The sequence below is a fragment of the Lipophrys pholis genome, assembly GCF_963383615.2.
Source record: "Lipophrys pholis genome assembly, chromosome: 13".
Taxonomy (NCBI): Eukaryota; Metazoa; Chordata; class Actinopteri; order Blenniiformes; family Blenniidae; genus Lipophrys; species Lipophrys pholis.
Window position 1 is genome coordinate 3,401,883 of NC_137632.1, and position 17,611 is coordinate 3,419,493.

The following is a 17,611-nucleotide window of genomic DNA, read 5'->3' on the forward strand; positions in this document are numbered from 1 at the left end:
GTAGATTAGAAAGAACTTGGCGTTCAACAAAAACAGACCTAGATTATATAGCCTGGAAGGATAGCTTCAAAACTTATAAGAAAGCTCTGAGTAGAAGTAGAACTAATTACTACTCATCCTTAATAGAGGAAAACAAAAACAACCCTCGGTTTCTTTTCAGTACTGTAGCCAAACTGACCAAGAACCAAAATAGCGTTGAGCCCACCATTCCTAACAATATATGTAGTGAGGACTTCATGAAGTTCTTTCAAAATAAAATTACAACGCTTAGGGATAACATCCATCAAACCCTACCGTCCGTTAGCCCCATAACAGAGGAACTGGTTAAACCTAACAGTCATCTGGAATGCTTTCAGCAAATACAACTAGTCGAACTAAATTCCCTTATTTCTTCTGCTAAACCAACTACTAGCCTGTTGGATCCAATTCCTACTAGAATTCTGAAAGAGGTACTGCCACTAATTAATAATTCTATACTCGCAATTATTAACCAGTCTCTATCAATAGGCTATGTGCCCCAATCCTTTAAACTAGCAGTTATTAAACCTCTCATTAAGAAGCCAAACTTAGACACAAGCCTTCTCTCAAACTACAGGCCCATCTCCAACCTTCCTTTCCTGTCAAAGGTTCTGGAGAAAGTAGTCGCTAAACAACTCAATGATTATCTGCACGAGAATAATCTGTTAGAGGACCTTCAGTCCGGCTTCAGAATGAACCACAGTACAGAGACTGCACTGCTAAAAGTTACTAATGACCTTCTAACGGCCTCAGATAGAGGTCTTCTATCGGTTTTAGTTCTTCTGGACCTTAGTGCCGCATTTGATACTGTCGATCATAATATACTTTTAAGGAGATTAGAAGATGCCGTCGGCATTAAAAACTTAGCCTTAAACTGGTTTAAATCATATTTATCTGACCGGTTTCAATTTGTTCATGTAAATAACAAATCTTCAATGCATGAACGGGTCCTGTGTGGAGTACCACAAGGCTCCGTCCTCGGACCCATATTGTTTAATCTCTATATGTTGCCACTCGGAAATATAATTAGGAAACACAGCATTAACTTTCATTGTTATGCAGATGATACTCAGCTATATTTATCAATTAAAGCCAATCAGGCTGACCAACTTGTTAAACTAGAGTCCTGCCTCAGGGACGTTAAGTCCTGGATGTCTATCAACTTCTTAATGCTCAACACATCCAAGACTGAGGTTATAATCCTAGGTCCTAAAAAGCTCAGGGATAACTTTTCAGACAGTCTGATTACCTTAGATAATATTACCTTAACCTCTAACAGTGATATTAGGAACCTGGGTGTTATTTCTGATCAGGATCTGTCCTTTATGTCCCATGTTAAACATGTCTCCAGGACAGCCTTCTTCCATCTAAGGAATATTGCAAAAATTAGAAACTTCTTGTCCTTCAAAGATGCAGAAAAAATTATTCATGCCTTTGTGACTTCAAGATTAGATTATTGTAACTCCCTAATGTCAGGATGTCCAAACTCCTCTGTTAGGACCTTACAGCTAGTGCAGAACGCTGCTGCACGTTTACTAACCAGAACTGGAAGAAGAGAGCACATCTCCCCAGTCTTAGCATCCTTACACTGGCTTCCAATTAAATCTAGAATAGAATTCAAGATCCTTCTGATCACATATAAAACTCTTCATCAGAAGGCTCCGTCCTATATCGAGAAACTTCTAGAAGTTTATCACCCTCCACGAGCCCTTCGCTCTGAGGATGCAGGACTGTTGGTAATCCCTAAAGTCCATAAAAGTAAAACAGGAGGCAGGAGTTTCAGTCATATGGCTCCTTTACTCTGGAATCAACTACCAGCCTCGGTCCGAAAGGCCGACACCATTAGTTTATTTAAGAGTAGACTAAAAACATTCCTATTTGATAAAGCTTATCCTTAGGAATAAAATAGGAATAAAATAGGAGCACTAAGTTGAGCTGCTATAGGCCTAGACTGCTGAGGGGATTTTTTTCTCTCCCGTTAAAGGGAGGAACTCTACATTTGGAGGTTCTGTTTCTTGTCTTTCTTTCTTTCTCTCTGTGTAACAACATTACTGGAGCCACCAGACACTGCCGCCGTCTTTTTTATCCCTGACAGGAGGAGAGCAGGATCCAGGGGATCAGACCCAAGACTCACAGAGTGGAGTTACCACGGTCCTACTACCCGACCCCACCACAGCACCGGGACCCCCCCACAGCACCGGGACCCCCCCACAGCACCGGGACCCCACCGCAACGGCACGGCCCTTAAACTCCAGACTGAGATTGGCTCATCATCAGACCAACGCTCATCATAGACTTTTCTTAGTATTTGTACTTATCTGGCCTGTCTGCCACTCTCTCTCTCCCTCTTCTATTCCTCTCTCTCTCTCTTCTATTCCTCTCTCTCTCCCTCTTCTATTCCTCTCTCTCTCCCTCTTCTTTTCCTCTCTCTCCCTGTCCTATCCCATGTACTTCTCCCCCCAACCGGTCAAGGCGGATGGCCGTCCTTCCAGAGTCTAGGGTCCGCCCCACGGTTTCTTCCTGAAGAGGGAGTTCTTGAACTTCTCTCCATGCGAGGGAGTTTTTCCTGGCCACTGTTGCTCGTTACACCTGCTTGCTTTGGAAGGGTTTAGTTGGGTCCTGTTGTACTCTATCATTGTAAGAGCGCTTTGAGATGTTTGTTGATGTGATTTAGCGCTTTACAAATAAAATTGAATTGAATTGAATTGAATTGAATGAAGATTTCCAACAGCAGCCATTAATAGTTATATTGCGGTTTGCCATTCTCATGCTGAGTTTCAGGTTTGAGCTGATGCAGCAATTATCATCAATCTCAAACCACTTTTCACATGGCCTATTTTCCAGCTGTTAATTAACATTGTGCACATCCTTATTATATTAGTTTTACCTAAAACATTCAGTTCCAAGGACTAATTTGCTTTCATATTCAATTTCATCTTTTTTTTTTGTAGAAGCAAATTTGTCTGAGCAACGCTAAAGTATTTATTGTGTTAAAAAAAGGGGCTGCTACTTTCATGCATTTCTATATATTAGCTGGAACCTCCTCCATCACCTCACTGACCTCACTGACCTCTATAACCTCACTGACACACACACACACACACACACACACACACACACACACACACACACACACACACACACACACACACACACACACACACACACTCACACACACACATACAGTGTGTCCATGACCTTTGCTGATTGCTGAAGCCCAGGAGAGTGACGGTTGGCCTCATATAAGCGCCTCACTGAAGCATTGCTGGTGGAGGGACTAGCTCAGACTTCTTCCTGTCAGGTAACAGTTAACCTACATATAAAAGGTACACTTATGCTGGCGTTTGTTTCTTTAATCTGCATTTTTCAAAACGAACACCTTCATGGGAGAAGAACTAAATGAAACTCATATAGTTCTTGAAGGGTTTATAGGAGTGACCAAGTACAGATATCTTTATTTTGTGATGCTGTTTACTATATATATTGTGATTCTCTGCAGTAATTGTATTATTGTGGGTCTCATTGTGATTCACAAAAACCTTCATGAGCCGATGTTCGTTTTTATTGCGAGCTTGTTGATGAATTCTGTTCTGTACACTACCGTGGTTTATCCGAAGCTTCTGATTGATGTTTTATCCAACAAGCAGATCATATCCTACTCAGCGTGTCTCTTTCAGTGGTTTGCATTTTACTCTCTTGGTGCTGCTGAAATATTTTTGTTGGCCGCCATGTCTTATGACAGGTATGTGTCCATATCAAACCCCCTGAGATATCCAGTGATCATGGGGAAAACAACCATCTGGGTCATCCTAGTCTGTTCTTTTCTCGTCCCTGTAATTCTAATATCAGTGCCGACTGCTATGAATGCCAACACAAAGGTGTGTCACTTCACATTACCAGAACTATTTTGTCAGAGCACGGTTTCCAGTCTTTACTGTGTCAAAGCTGTGATTTCAAACGTTTATGGCATGATTGTTTTTGTGAATATGGCAATTTCCATGCTGGGCTTCATTTTGTTTACGTACATCAGGATATTTGTGATTGTATATCGAAGTGGTCCATCAGTGCGGGAAAAAGCAGCGGAGACCTGCTTTCCACATCTCATAGTTTTGATCAACACCTCCTGTTTGTCAGCTTTTGGATTTCTTCTAAACCGAATGGAAAGCAACTTTCCAACAACTGTGCGTCTTGTCATGACGTTGCAGAAAGTCATTTTTCATCCTCTTGTCAATCCAGTCATCTACGGGCTGAAAATAGAAGTAATTAATAATCATTTTAAGAGGTTGTTCAGTCTCAGTGAAATAATCCATTGTGGTAACATGTTGACCTGTTTCACTGTGATTGTTTCCTGCCATAATAAACCAAAGGTGTGATCTCTCAATGGAAGTTACATTTATTGTGACTAAATGTGTTTGCTTCTTGCAAATCAGCAGTCACACATATACTCATGTATAAGTTTTTATTACTTGGTGGGGTCACATGACAAAGCAGAGAGGTTTGAGAATGTAACGACTTGGGAATTCCTGTAAAACCTTGTGAGTAGCAGGAACACACACACACACACACACACACACACACACACACGAGAAAAACACTCCAACAATTAAATTTTTAAACAGAATCACCAGAAACAAGTATTTACAATCTGATTCAGGTGCATTTTCTGCAATAAATATGACAAATGAACCATGAACCTTTGCATGGGAATTTTCTGAGCACTGTGTTGGAAATGACATCGATTTCTAAATGTTCCCTAATGAATGAGAGCGGATGACTGAACTGAAACTATTTCATTCAAACCATCTGTCAGGTGTGTTTAGACCTTCAATAGATCAGAGAATCCACCTCTGACACTTTGCCCCAAAAGATCAAAGGAAGACATTATCTAAACTTATACACTCTTAAAAATGTTGGGTTAAATATAACCCAACCTGGGTTATTTTTTAACCCAACACTGGTTAACTATTGGACAGAACACATGCTGGGTTATTTTGACCCAACAAGTTGGGTTGGCCTCTTTAAACCAACAGTTGGGTTGTTTATAAAATTGTTAATATTTTATTATAATTATATAATATTGTTATTGTCTATTTATTGATTAAATATACTCTGACACAAAAAATTAAGAATAAATATTTATTAAAATTCAAAATTCACTAAATACAAAATATTTAAATTAACAAACTTTATCAAAAACAGGGAACAGTGATTTACACAAACTTTTAGATACTAAACATATGAACAATTTTGCCAAACAAATTTATGAACAATTATTTATCACAATTTACAGAACACAAAAATATTTTAATGAACAAAATTCCTGTAATTGTAATTAAAAAAAGGGAACAATGACAATCTTTTCAGAACAACAATATCTACAAACAATTGTAGGACGATACCTACAGGCGAAACGGTGTCCTGGCCTAACTGGAGGCCAGTGATAGAAGCTGGCTCCTGAGGAAGCCAACTGCTGGTGAAACGGTTCCCTCCAGTTCAAAAACCACGCTTTGGAGGAATTGCCATGTTGGCGTGCACTCTTTTGGGATGTGCAAGTCAAAAACATAAAAACTTTTAAAACGAATATCCACCGCTGCAAGGGCTGTTTCGGCCTCAATTGTCCTCCCCGAGATCACAGAAAATGCCTGCGAGTAGTGCGTCCCGCTCTCCAGCAGGAGGACATGGGGGCAGGATCTTGTCGTTTTTGCCTGCTCGAGGTATTCCACCATGTTGGTTCCGACCTATGATGAGAAAAAAAATAGATAAGGTAAGTATCTCTACTGGGGCAAAGCAAGTATCATTAGCTCACAACTCAAGCTCTTTCAACCCATTCCTACCAAACTTTGTTGAACCCCCTTCCACTGCAGTTCCATCTAAAGTCTTCTGGGGTGTGCCTCCAGCTTTGCAAATCTACACACTGCATTTTTGTCTGTTCAAAAAGACAAATATTTTTCATTGGGGTTTTCAGTGATCGACAAACACAAGGTAACACACATTTGAGTAGTGAAACAAAAATGATACATCATACTCAGTCATCTAATACGGGGGGGGCTAAATACTTTGAACCACATTTCACTGCAGTTACAGCTAAAAGTATTCTGAGGTGTGTCTCTACCAGCTTTGCACATCTACACACTGCATTTTTTGTCCATTCTTCTTTGCACAACAGCTCCAGTTGTCAGATTGGAGAGCATCTGTGAACAGCAGTTTTCAAATCTTGCCAAAGATCCTCAGTAGGTTTCAGGCTTCATATTTAGCTCCATCCATCCTCCCATCAACTCTGAGCAGCTTCCCTGTCCCTGCTGAAGAAAAGCCTCCCGCAACACGAGGCTGCCACCATGACCCTGGACACACCATCCACCGTGTGAAACATGGTGGTGGCAGTTCACAGATGTTTTGTTTTGCAAAGAAGAATGGACAAAAAATGCAGTGTGTATATGTGCAAAGCTGGTAGAGACACACCCCAGAAAACCCCCTCTGTATCAGAGGACTGAGTATCATATCATTTTTGTTTCACTTCTCAAATGTGTGTTACCTTGTGTTTGTCAATCACTGAAAACCCCAATAAAAAATATTTACGTTTGTGGTTGCTACATGACAAGGGGCGTATAAGTTCAAGGGGTATGAATACTTTCACAAGGCACTTTAATAAGTGTGAACAACAAAGATTCATCCACATGAGACTTATTTAATAAGCAAAAAAATGTTTGTTGTAGTGCCTTTAACAATGAAATCATGCGGCATGTGCAGTCTTCTTATGCGAGTTATAACTTTTAAGAATTGTGCTTTGTGAAATGAGTAACATTATCTAACGTTGCACTGTCACTCATTCCAAGGATATAACGTTTTTACCATGCCCTTTGTTATATAAAGATGAATGTTTCCTTCCAACTTTTTAAAACAACAACTGGGGTTGTTTCTAAATGAATTTATGTTTTGATTTATGCTCAAAGGTGAATTACTTACAGGTAGCACATCCATGAATGCTCTTCTTGACTCATTAATGGTGGCCTCTCCGTTCATCCACATCGGTGAGTTTCCCTTCGCGTTTCACAAGACTTATTATCTTGTCTGCATAAAGAGGAACCCACTTCTCAAACAGCTTTGGGGCAGCCTCACCGTGAAGGATAGCAAAGTCCTGTGCAATCTAAAAGATGGAGACAAATTGAGAAACAAGGTCATTTAAATAATATGTCAATATTATATTATAATATTATGTAAATTTATTTATAATAGTAGTGGCTACCAAGTTAGTACCAATAAAATAATGTGACATTGAAACAACTTAAATTGACTTACCACTAAACCTGTCAATGATCCCGGGAAGCTGCCACTCAATCAATTTGGATCTCACAAAATCATCCATGAGGTGGGAGAATCAAACTGCAAAACCAACACAAAGAATTAAAATAAAACAAACGTATCATAAATAACTCATTCAGTAACGTTAAATCAAAGGCATTTTCACTGTCGTAACAATTAACTTCTCTACGGTTTTAAACTTCGACTTGAGCAAATTAGAAAGTTACCGGTTCCGCCTCGGCAAACTCAAGCTGGCTAATACGGCGCGGACTGGCTAGCTACGTTGTTATATATGGAAGCCAAATTGATGAAAAACCTCACGTTGTCCTCCTAACTTTAAAACAAATATACTCGAGTTACTTCGAAACTGCTATGTAGCGCCCAGGCTAACATGCTAACTTGCTACGTTTAATGAAATGGAGTTTGTGCATGCTAATAACGTTAGCTAACAGCTTGCTGACTTACCAATAGATAGTAACGTTGCTCATTGGTGCGTCATTAACTCATATCTAAACCTCATATTCCCTAAAGCCCTGGCCGCAAAGGCTTCCATGTATCTATGTAGCTCACAATCACTGCTACACACGCTCATATTACGTTGAACCATTCGTATGACCAACATACACGGTTACTACAATAAGCTTTATATACATATTATTCATATAAATTAAACAATGTGGTGAAACAATAGTGCACACGTAACAAACCTTGATTTGTAAAGAGCTGAGTCTCAGTATGTCTTGGTGTAGCGAGATTTTTCCGATCCAGCATCCGGGCACTGCTCGCAACTGGTGGTCGAATGAGTGTGTAACCTGGGAGGAACGTTACTGTTGGTCGCGCATGCGCGATCGTCAACCCAACATGTTGGGTAGTCCGAAATAACCCAACACAGTATAATGGAAATTACAACCCAACAGCTAATAACCCAACTACCAATGACAATAACCCAGCAAATTGGGTTTTTAGATTACCCAACTTAATGAAAACAACCCAATTAAACTACCCAACAGTCTTAACTCAGCTGTTGGGTTGAAAAATAACCCAACATTTCTTAGAGTGTGCCACTGCAGATGGACTGTTGCTGTTGTTGACTACACCAAGCCCATCCTGCCTGTGGCTGCACTCAGGACATCCGTGAAGTTGCCCAGATACAACGGAGCAACGCTGCTGGCTCCATACCTTTCTCAAGTCCAGCTAGTGGCGCTGCACAGTGGCAGCCACTCATCTGGCCCTAGCACTGGAAGGGAAGGCGGTGCAAGTGCTCCTCGACCCCACACCGGCAGAACAGCGAGACCTCCACCACCTGATGACAGCACTGCAGAGGTGGTTTGGTCAGCGCCGTTCCACTGATCATAGCAGAGAGCAGCTGGCCAGTCGCTGTCGGTAGGAGGGAGAGAGCCTGTGAAGCAGCTGTCCAGGAGTAGCTGGCCCTCCATGCAACAAAGGCTTCTGACTTCAAGACCCCTCGTCAGGATGGCTGCCTACGAGGAGATGGAGGAGACTGAAGAAGTCCGCCAAGCCATGTCACCACCACTTTGGTCCTGGGGAAAGCCTTCACACTCCAAATGTGCACCTCGATCAACTTACCGCTGCAACCGGTGTGACGACACTGGTCACATTGCACGTGAATGCCCAGCTCCTGCCCCAAAAGCAAAAACGGCGGGAAAAGACTTTGGAGTGGCCCAGTGAGGGGACTGCCACTCCAGCTTCTATTCCCCCTCCAAGGCAGGTGTACGCTGGTGGGCCGCTGTGGCCACACAAAAGAACTGTACCTGAACTGCCAACTTGATGGTCAACCCTGCCAGGCCTTCATAGACACTGGGTCTACAATCTCCCTGGTACGACCAGGCATTATTCCTGATGTCACCAACCAACCAACTGATGACAGTGATGGGAGAAAGGTTCATCATGGTGGGGAAGAATTTGCTGACAGTCCAAGCTTGGGGACCAGGTGGTGGTGCATGATTTTTGGCTTGCAAACATCCCGGACCCGTGTATCATTGGCCTGGATCTGCTGAGCCACTGGGGAGCCCAGATTGATGTGATGGAGAAACCCGTCACCCTTGGCAAAAAGAGTATTGAGCTTCAGTCTGGTCAGGGCGAGGGATATCAAGCCAAGTGGACAGCGCCGATCAGCTGCAGTCCAGCTGACCCTGTACCTGCCAGTAGTATGTGTGTCAATGCCTCAGACTTGTGTGGCCATCCTGAACCTTGAGGTAAGCAACTTGGGACACATAATTTATTTTGGATTAACTCCAAAGTTGAGAGGCGATCTAAAACAAGAGCTATGAGTGATTGGGTCTCCAGTTGGCGGAGTTTTTCTCCTGATGCCAAATGTCGGGATCAGGAAGTGGTCCTACAAACACATGAGTGACATAATCACAGTAAGTTATGACAAGGGAAACATTACAAGTATAAAAACATTACCAACCAATAAATGATAACTGTGTAAGCTCTGTACAGCGTGGACTGCACACATCTGTTTCCCACCACCACCTCACTGGCAGGTTCAGGATGGATTCCCCTACAAGAAATAAACAAATATGGCAAATAAATAAAGGGACAGGTGAGCAATTTGTTAGAATATGGAGGGTTAGATTTGTAAGAGTTAAGATTTTTACTTAAATCACTAAAACTACTAAGGTGATTGTCACATACTAAATGATATTACAAAAAATATGGTTCCACTTCTTTTCTTTTTTTTTTTTTACATGTGTTCTTCGTCTGTTCCATCTTTGTAGATCACTTGTGCAGGTCAGTGCAGGAGGAAGCGTCGGCAGCTGGAGCTGGGAGTAGTGTGGAGTCTGATAAAAGAGTTCAACTACATGGTTGTAAAAGCCTATACCAGCTGCACAACTACAGGTATAAGCCAACAACTCAGCCTTGTCCACACCCAGTGAGATCTGAGAAAACAGATAAGTGTTTTTAGCACATATATAGATATTAAAACTTGTTAAAACATAATTAGCTTCAATCAAGTAATAGAATCAAGAGCAGCAGAAGAGAAACAGTAATCTCTCCGTCATACAGGAGTGTCCATCGTACATGAAAGTTCTTCAGCTGGCATCTATGACAGCTGAAGAACAGGAACTCAAACTAACGAACATGAGCCCAGCGACTCTCTGACTGTTTCAACCTGCAGTCTGTGAGGTTCCTCATGGACCTGAAACATCGAGCTCTGACCACTACCTGTCCCTCCACAGTATCTGATACTAGAAGCCTGCAGAAGCAAAGCAGTGTTAAGGTGAACATCTGGGATCATCATCATAACTTTCTCATATTATAATAGCAAACACATATCAGAATGTTAAAATATCATTTAAAAGTCTATATCATGCCTCTAATAAATACCTCTAATAATTTAGCAGACTAGATGAGGCTTCTTAATCACCATGTTTTTGTACATCATATGTTGTAGCTAGCGGTTAGCTCACTGAACTACGTCTTTTCTTACCTTGATAGCTGTGGAGTTTTTCTTCATGGAAGAACTTGTACCCCTTTTCAAGTTTATTTGTTCGTGTATTCGCAACTGCGATGGCCTCCGCATCAGCGAATGAAAAAGCTGGCAAGTTCAGGAGCGTCGGTGAAAAGATAAGGTCCATTTTTAATGAGACCGTTACAAACAGGAAATGACCGAGCTCCTTGAGACGCTACTTCCGGTTGTCGTGAAAAAGGTAAATTAGGGCTGCTGTAGTTGATACGGACACAAGGCATTGTGGGTATAATAGTGTGTGTGTTGAGTTATTCTGCAGCGGACCGCAGCTCCTCTGTGAATGTTCGGTGTACATAAATAAAAGGTAAACCGGCGACTGGAGTCCGTATCCTTCTGACAAAGTTAAGCCTTCCTGCTCCGGTGTCTTGACCTTTGTGAGAAGACGCAAGGGAGACCAACTTGTACTCTGGGGCGAAGCTGTCCTCAGCTTCCTAGTTAATTCCCTCACCGCACAGCCGGTGGAAAGCAGGACATGGAACTCAGTTTCTGAGATGAACACTTGTTGTATTTATTTACCAGTTAGTTTTATGTACAGCTTCGTGAGAGACACGCTCTGCATAAGCATGCTCGCTCTCTCAGGCACACTGCTCAAGCTAGCAGCGCATCTATTAAAGGAGCCCCGCACGCAATGTTTTATAAGAGTATATGTGGCAGTGCCACAAAAAAAAAAAATTGTTTGAATGTCAGTACATCACAATGTAGGAATGTTGTTCAAATAACATCTGTGGGAAAAAAAATGTGTGTATTGGCCCAAGTACTCGGTATCGGTGAGTACGCAAATGCAAGTACTCGTACACTGCTCATTTTGAAAAAAAGTGGTATTTGTGCATCCCTACTGATGACTGATAGCTATGCTAAGAGCTGATTAATAGCTATGCTAGCAGCTGATTGATGCCCATGGTGATGCTAACAGTTCATTGATGGCTATGCTAACAGTTGCTCAATGGCTATGCTAACAGCTCATTGATGCCCATGGCTAAGCTAACGGCTGATTAATAGCTATGCGAACAGCTGTTTGATGGCTATGCTAACAGCTGATTGATGCCAATACCAGTGGCTATGCTAACAGCTCATTGATGCCCATGGCTAAGCTAACGGCTGATTAATAGCTATGCGAACAGCTGATTGATGGCTATGCTAACAGCTCTTTGATGCCGATGCCAGTGGCTATGCTAATGGCCAACTGATGAAAGTGGCTTCATTCTCGAACATTATGGTGGAAAAGAGATTGAATGCTGTACGTCCTGGATGGAACAGGACAGGTGCTCACCCTAATACCAACTGACACGAGAGAAATCAGGTGATATACCCGCAGGAGAAAATCCACAACAGTCCTCTGCTCACTGTTTGCAGAAACTTGGTCTGGTACCTCGGGAAAATGAGTACTAATGAGTAAATGTTTTTTGTCATGTGTCATGTGCAGTTCCTTTGTCCTGCAGGTTCTTTGACCCCAGGCCCCCAGAGTTTGATGTTGTTTACATCATTACCATTGCACTTAATGAGAGTTGTAATGATACCCGAGAAGGGCAAAGCAGACTGATAAGAACCAAACCATGGAGCTCAACATTCACAGCGTGAAGGTGGGGGTTTGTGCTTGCTGCTGTAAACGCCTCTGAATCTGTAAGTCATATGTAATACAGTTTACACTTGTGCTGCAATTGGTTCCTGCAATCTGCAAACACTTATTTTAAAAAAAAGGCATTCATGGAAAATGAAATAAATCAAACAATAACTATAAAAGGATATGTAGAATTGAACAAATATAGATATTTGTATTTTGTTATCATGTTTACAGCATATATTCTCATCCTCTGCAGCAATTCTACAATTGTAGGTCTCATTTGGGTAAACAAGAACCTTCATGAGCCGATGTATGTTTTTATTGCAGCTCTGTTAATTAACTCTCTTTTGTACAGCACCGTGGTTTACCCAAAGCTCCTGATTGACCTTTTATCCACAAAACAGGTCATATCCTACTCAGCGTGTCTCTTTCAGTGGTTTGCGTATTACTCTCTGGCTGGATCTGAGTTCTTTCTGTTGGCGGTGATGGCTTATGACAGATATGTTTCAATATCAAACCCTCTGCAATATCCAGTTATCATGAGAAAGACCAACCTTGTTGTTTTCCTGTTTCTAGCTTGGCTTCTTCCTGCCTGTCAAATTTCAGTGCCCACTTCAATGAACGCAAACAAAAGACTGTGTCGGTTCAGTTTAATGGGTATAATCTGTAACAGCACAGTGTACAAACTTCACTGCATCAGATCTGTGGTTTTGAACATTTACGGCCTGGCGTCCTTGGTGAATCTTGTACTTTTCCCTCTGCTGTTTATAATTTTCACATACGTCAGGGTCCTTATTGTGTCCTACCGAAGCAGTCGAGAAGTCAGGACCAAAGCAGCGGAGACCTGCGTACCACACCTGATTGTTTTAATCAACTTCTCCTGTTTATCTCTGTTCGATGTCCTTCTTCTCCGAGTGGACAATGATCTTCCAGCACCTGTGTTCTTTGTGATGACTTTGCAGATGTTTTTGTATCATCCTCTCTTTAATCCAATCATCTACGGGCTGAAGATGAGAGAAATCTACAAACATGTCAAGAAGTTGTTAGTTAATTTCTTATAAACACCCATATGAGGCAAAGAGGTCCAAGCTGTGGCCCAAGGGCCATTTTTGATATGCTAAATCAGTGGTTCTCAAACTTTTTACACCAAGTACCAACCCAGACTCAATTACTTTAGGAGTTGTTAATGAGTAAATGACCATTTACTTCCATTAATAATTTAAATTTTTCATAAATTACTTCCAGTGATTCATTACTTTCAGTAATCTATTACTTACAGTAATTTAACGCTAATAACCAATCATAAATCCCAACAAATAGATAAGCTACTTCCTGTGTTCAATAAAGAAGAGAGCAGCTACTTGCTTAGCTGAAGGCCTCTGGCGCTTCTAGTGGTTGGAGGCAAAATTATACCTGTGGTGGAGGCAGTCTGCTGCTTCAAAAGCAGCATTTGTTTTTATGTCTGCTACCGAGTTCGGTTTACTCTTTTTAAAAAAAATAAATAAAAATTTAAACCACGCGCTTGCAGTTTGATTCCCTTTATTACTTATTGCATCACATCTGTGGTGCACTTTCAGTATTACGCCTCCTGTATGTGTTAGTATTAAAAATGATTAAAAATTTGTTATTAATTAGAAATGAATTCGCGGGCCACACCAATTGATGCTGAGGGCCGCATGCGGCCCGTGGTCCGCCAGTGGTCCATCCCTGATCTAAATGAATCAAGTTCTTAAAACTGAAGTTAGTGAATTAGATTAAGTTAAAAAACTTGATTCATTTAGATGTTGCCAACTGAAGCAATTTAATTATGTTGGTCCAAATAGTCTTTTTTCAGTGAGCCTCACACAGAGCACCACAGGAGATTTGTCTTTTGTGTGGCCATCAAACATGATAACTTTTTTAATTTAAATAGTCTCTTTCCAGTGAAGCTGTTCTTAAAGTATGTATACATTTTTTTTTTTTACCATGAAGCCTTTTGTGTACAAACAACCAGGAGCAACTGGTCATCAGGGGCAGGTGGGGCTGAGCCCCACCTGGTGTCATCAGAAAAGACTGAATGCAAAGTATGCTATATATTCTTTAAGATTATCTACAATATTTTCTAGTCTGTGAATAAAACTGAAGCCCTAAGCCCCACTGACAACGTCATTTAGATGCTCAGAGTTGAACGATGGTGATGATTTAGGCACTGCTTCATAGAACCGGAAAGAGTCGTCACAAATACCAGCTTGTTTTTTTTTTTTATTGAATTTATTATTCTTTTTTATCGACTATTTCCAAAGCGCAACATTTTTACGGGATCAATGGGATCTTGCCCCACCAAGCATAAGATCTTGAAACGCCACTGCAAACAACATGCACTCTGTGTGGTGGTGTGTAAATGTCAATGCCTTTATTTGTCCTGTGAAGGATTGAGGATGGGGCCGATCTGATCCATTATCAGTAACGAGTTCCGATATCAACGGAATTCACGAATCGGAGATTTCCGGTCCATGAGCCTCGTCTGCGCTTAAGGGGATTCCCTGCAGGCTGCTCTGCTCACTGGCTGCAAAAATTTGAAATGGATTTCCTGAACGGAGGCGGGTCTCAATGAGACGGGGAGTAATTAGTCAGGAAATCCATTCCACAGTTTGCAGCCAGCGAGTAGGCTAGCGTAGCAGCACTGTGCTCCAACTTTTCATGACAACATGTCGCTGTTTGGACATATCTTACCCTCAAAATGCCGCAAAGCTACACAGCAACGTGCGATGTTTGCAAAGCCGTGGTAAATGTGCCTCTCTGCAGCCAGACGTCACCGTTTAAAAAAACCAGCTTGCGCAGGAGAAACCCACTGACCGCGGCATCAAAACAATGAAAAGCAGCTCCTCAGTGCTGTCAGCAGGCGATTCACGCTTCCTTGAAGCTCCGCCCTACTTCACGCAAAACTCGGTGAAAATAGTCCCAATCCTTTGTGCTGCGTTAGAGCTGGAAACATTCTGTTTGTGCTGCGTTGCTAAAGAATTTCCCCAGGGATTAATAAAGTGATTCTGAGGTTTTAAAGATAGAACTAGTTTATTATGAGATGATGACGTCACGCAGACCTCCACATTGTCCAAATTGAACAAAAATAGTTTGTACTGCTTCAACTTCTGACCTTATACTAACCTCAAGTTGCCTTTTCAGAGAATACATGCATTCATTCGTACTTTTCATACTTTACTCTAGAAAGGAGTTTATTACAGCCTTATATAAATTCAACAATAATGATAATATTATTAAAGCAAACAGAGCTCTGGTATCGGAATAGTATCGGTATCGGCAGATATCCTAATTCAGGTATCGGGATCGGATCGAAAGTGAAAAAAATGTGGATCAGTACATCACTATGAAGGACTGGAGACCTGACCAGGGTGAATCCCGTGTTCGCCCAGTGGTAGCTGGGATCAGCCCGAGTGCTCCACAATATGGAGTTGAGAAAAATGTAATCAGAAATGGAAAGAAAAGTTGATGATTAACTGTGTAGGGCGGAATAATAAACAGTTAGAAGAGCTATGGAAAAAGTCAAACAATGTCGTCACTTTAGTGACTTTGGGATTCGAGGTTGAATGTTTTTCGGGAGGGATTAATGAGTCCCGTGGAGAACGAAGAGATCTAACAAAAACAAAGACACAATTTCTGGTATTCCATTGCACCGACGATACGGGTCCCATTGCAGGTTGTATTAGTAGTCATCTTGAAGTCAGACGGATTGCAGCGTTGCTCTTGTTTTCTCATGTTGATTATGTAATCTGCCTGGCTTGTTCATCCTTTATCAGCTTTAATGGAAGCTGAACTTAACATAACTTATATAACAATCGGTGGGTATGTGGACTTGCACAAATACAGATATCTTTATTTTGTGGGCCTATTTACTCTGTATATTTTAATACTTGTATGTAATTTTACTGTTGTGTACCTGATTTGCAAACATAAAAACCTCCATGAGCCCATGTACATTTTCATCGCAGCCTTACTCTTAAATTCTGTTGGTTACTGCACCAATATTTACCCAAAGCTATTGAGAGACATTATATCATCAAATCTAGCGGTACCTTACTCAGCATGTCTTTTTCAGTTTTTTATATTTTACTTTTTAGCCTGTTCGGAGTTCCTGCTGCTCACTGTCATGGCTTATGACAGATATGTGTCTATTTGTAAGCCTCTGCAATACCAGATTATCATGAAAAACAGCAGAGTGTGTATGTTCCTGGCTTTTGCCTGGATTTTTCCTGCCTGTCAGATTATGGTTCCTGTGGTAATAAGTGCCAACATGAAGCTCTGTAAATTCACTTTGAACTCAATTATCTGCAACAATGCAATGTACAGTCTGCACTGCAAAGGTTCGAACGCATTGTCTGTGTTTGGTACCATTGCTCTGGTACTGACCGTACTTTTCCCTGTACTGTTTATCGTATTCACCTACTCCAGAATCTTTGTCATAACCTACAGGAGTTGTAAAGAAGTTAGGAGAAAGGCTGTACAGACCTGCCTGCCACACCTGCTGGTTTTAATAAGTTTCTCCTGTTTGTGTGCGTATGATGTTATTATCGCTCGACTCGGGTCCGAGCTGTCCAAAACCGTGCGCTTGTTTATGACTATGCAGGCATTTTTGTATCATCCAATATTCAATCCCTTGATATATGGTTTAAAGATGGCAGAAATATCGAAACACCTGAAACGGTTGTTGCGTCAAGCCAAGGTGAACTGATGTGTTCAACATTATGCTGCTGTAACATTTGCTTTAGTGATGTTTTTTAAATTTTTCCTGCATCCCTGGAAGGTATTTAATGTTTATTTGTCAAGGCTTGGAACAGTGGCTCTTAAACTTAAAAAAAAGGAAGAATATATATATATATATATATATATATATATATATATATATATATATATATATATATATATATATATATATATATATATATATATTAGGGGTGGGACTTTAACGCGTTAATTATGATTAATTAATTACAAGCAAATGATTTGTAAAAATGTTTTTGGCGTATTTCATCACAGTTTGCTTCATAAACAGCGCGGAACTGTTTGTCATTGCACGTTTTTTCCAGTACGCCGATTACACTGATGCACGTGACGTTAGAGCTCGACTAAAGGCTACCACAATGGAGGAGTCGGATGAAAGCACGCTGGTCGGGCCAATGGAAGGAAATTTTTATTTCAAGAAACGACCTGTGCCTTGATAAAAGCGTGGTTCTGTACAAACTGTG

General features: G+C 41.2%; 3 protein-coding genes across 3 annotated transcripts; all 3 read left to right on the forward strand.

Annotated features, from left to right (window-relative positions):
• Window positions 1-3,401: 3,401 nt before the first annotated feature.
• On the forward strand, window positions 3,402-8,667 carry LOC308118644 (olfactory receptor 10K1-like; the record flags this gene model as incomplete). Its single annotated transcript, XM_080478152.1, has 3 exons — window positions 3,402-3,830; window positions 3,933-4,147; window positions 8,388-8,667. 3 exons carry the CDS (start codon window positions 3,402-3,404, stop codon window positions 8,665-8,667), a joined length of 924 nt encoding a protein of 307 aa, XP_080334278.1.
• A 3,847-nt stretch (window positions 8,668-12,514) lies between these two features.
• LOC308118645 (olfactory receptor 2T29-like) lies at window positions 12,515-13,432 on the forward strand (the record flags this gene model as incomplete). The annotated part of the gene is made up of 1 exon (XM_080478153.1): window positions 12,515-13,432. One exon carries the CDS (start codon window positions 12,515-12,517, stop codon window positions 13,430-13,432), a length of 918 nt encoding a protein of 305 aa, XP_080334279.1.
• Window positions 13,433-16,170: 2,738 nt separating this feature from the next.
• On the forward strand, window positions 16,171-17,097 carry LOC308118646 (olfactory receptor 4E1-like; the record flags this gene model as incomplete). Its single annotated transcript, XM_080478154.1, has 1 exon — window positions 16,171-17,097. The coding sequence occupies one exon, from the start codon at window positions 16,171-16,173 to the stop codon at window positions 17,095-17,097; it is 927 nt and encodes a 308-aa protein (XP_080334280.1).
• Window positions 17,098-17,611: the final 514 nt, after the last annotated feature.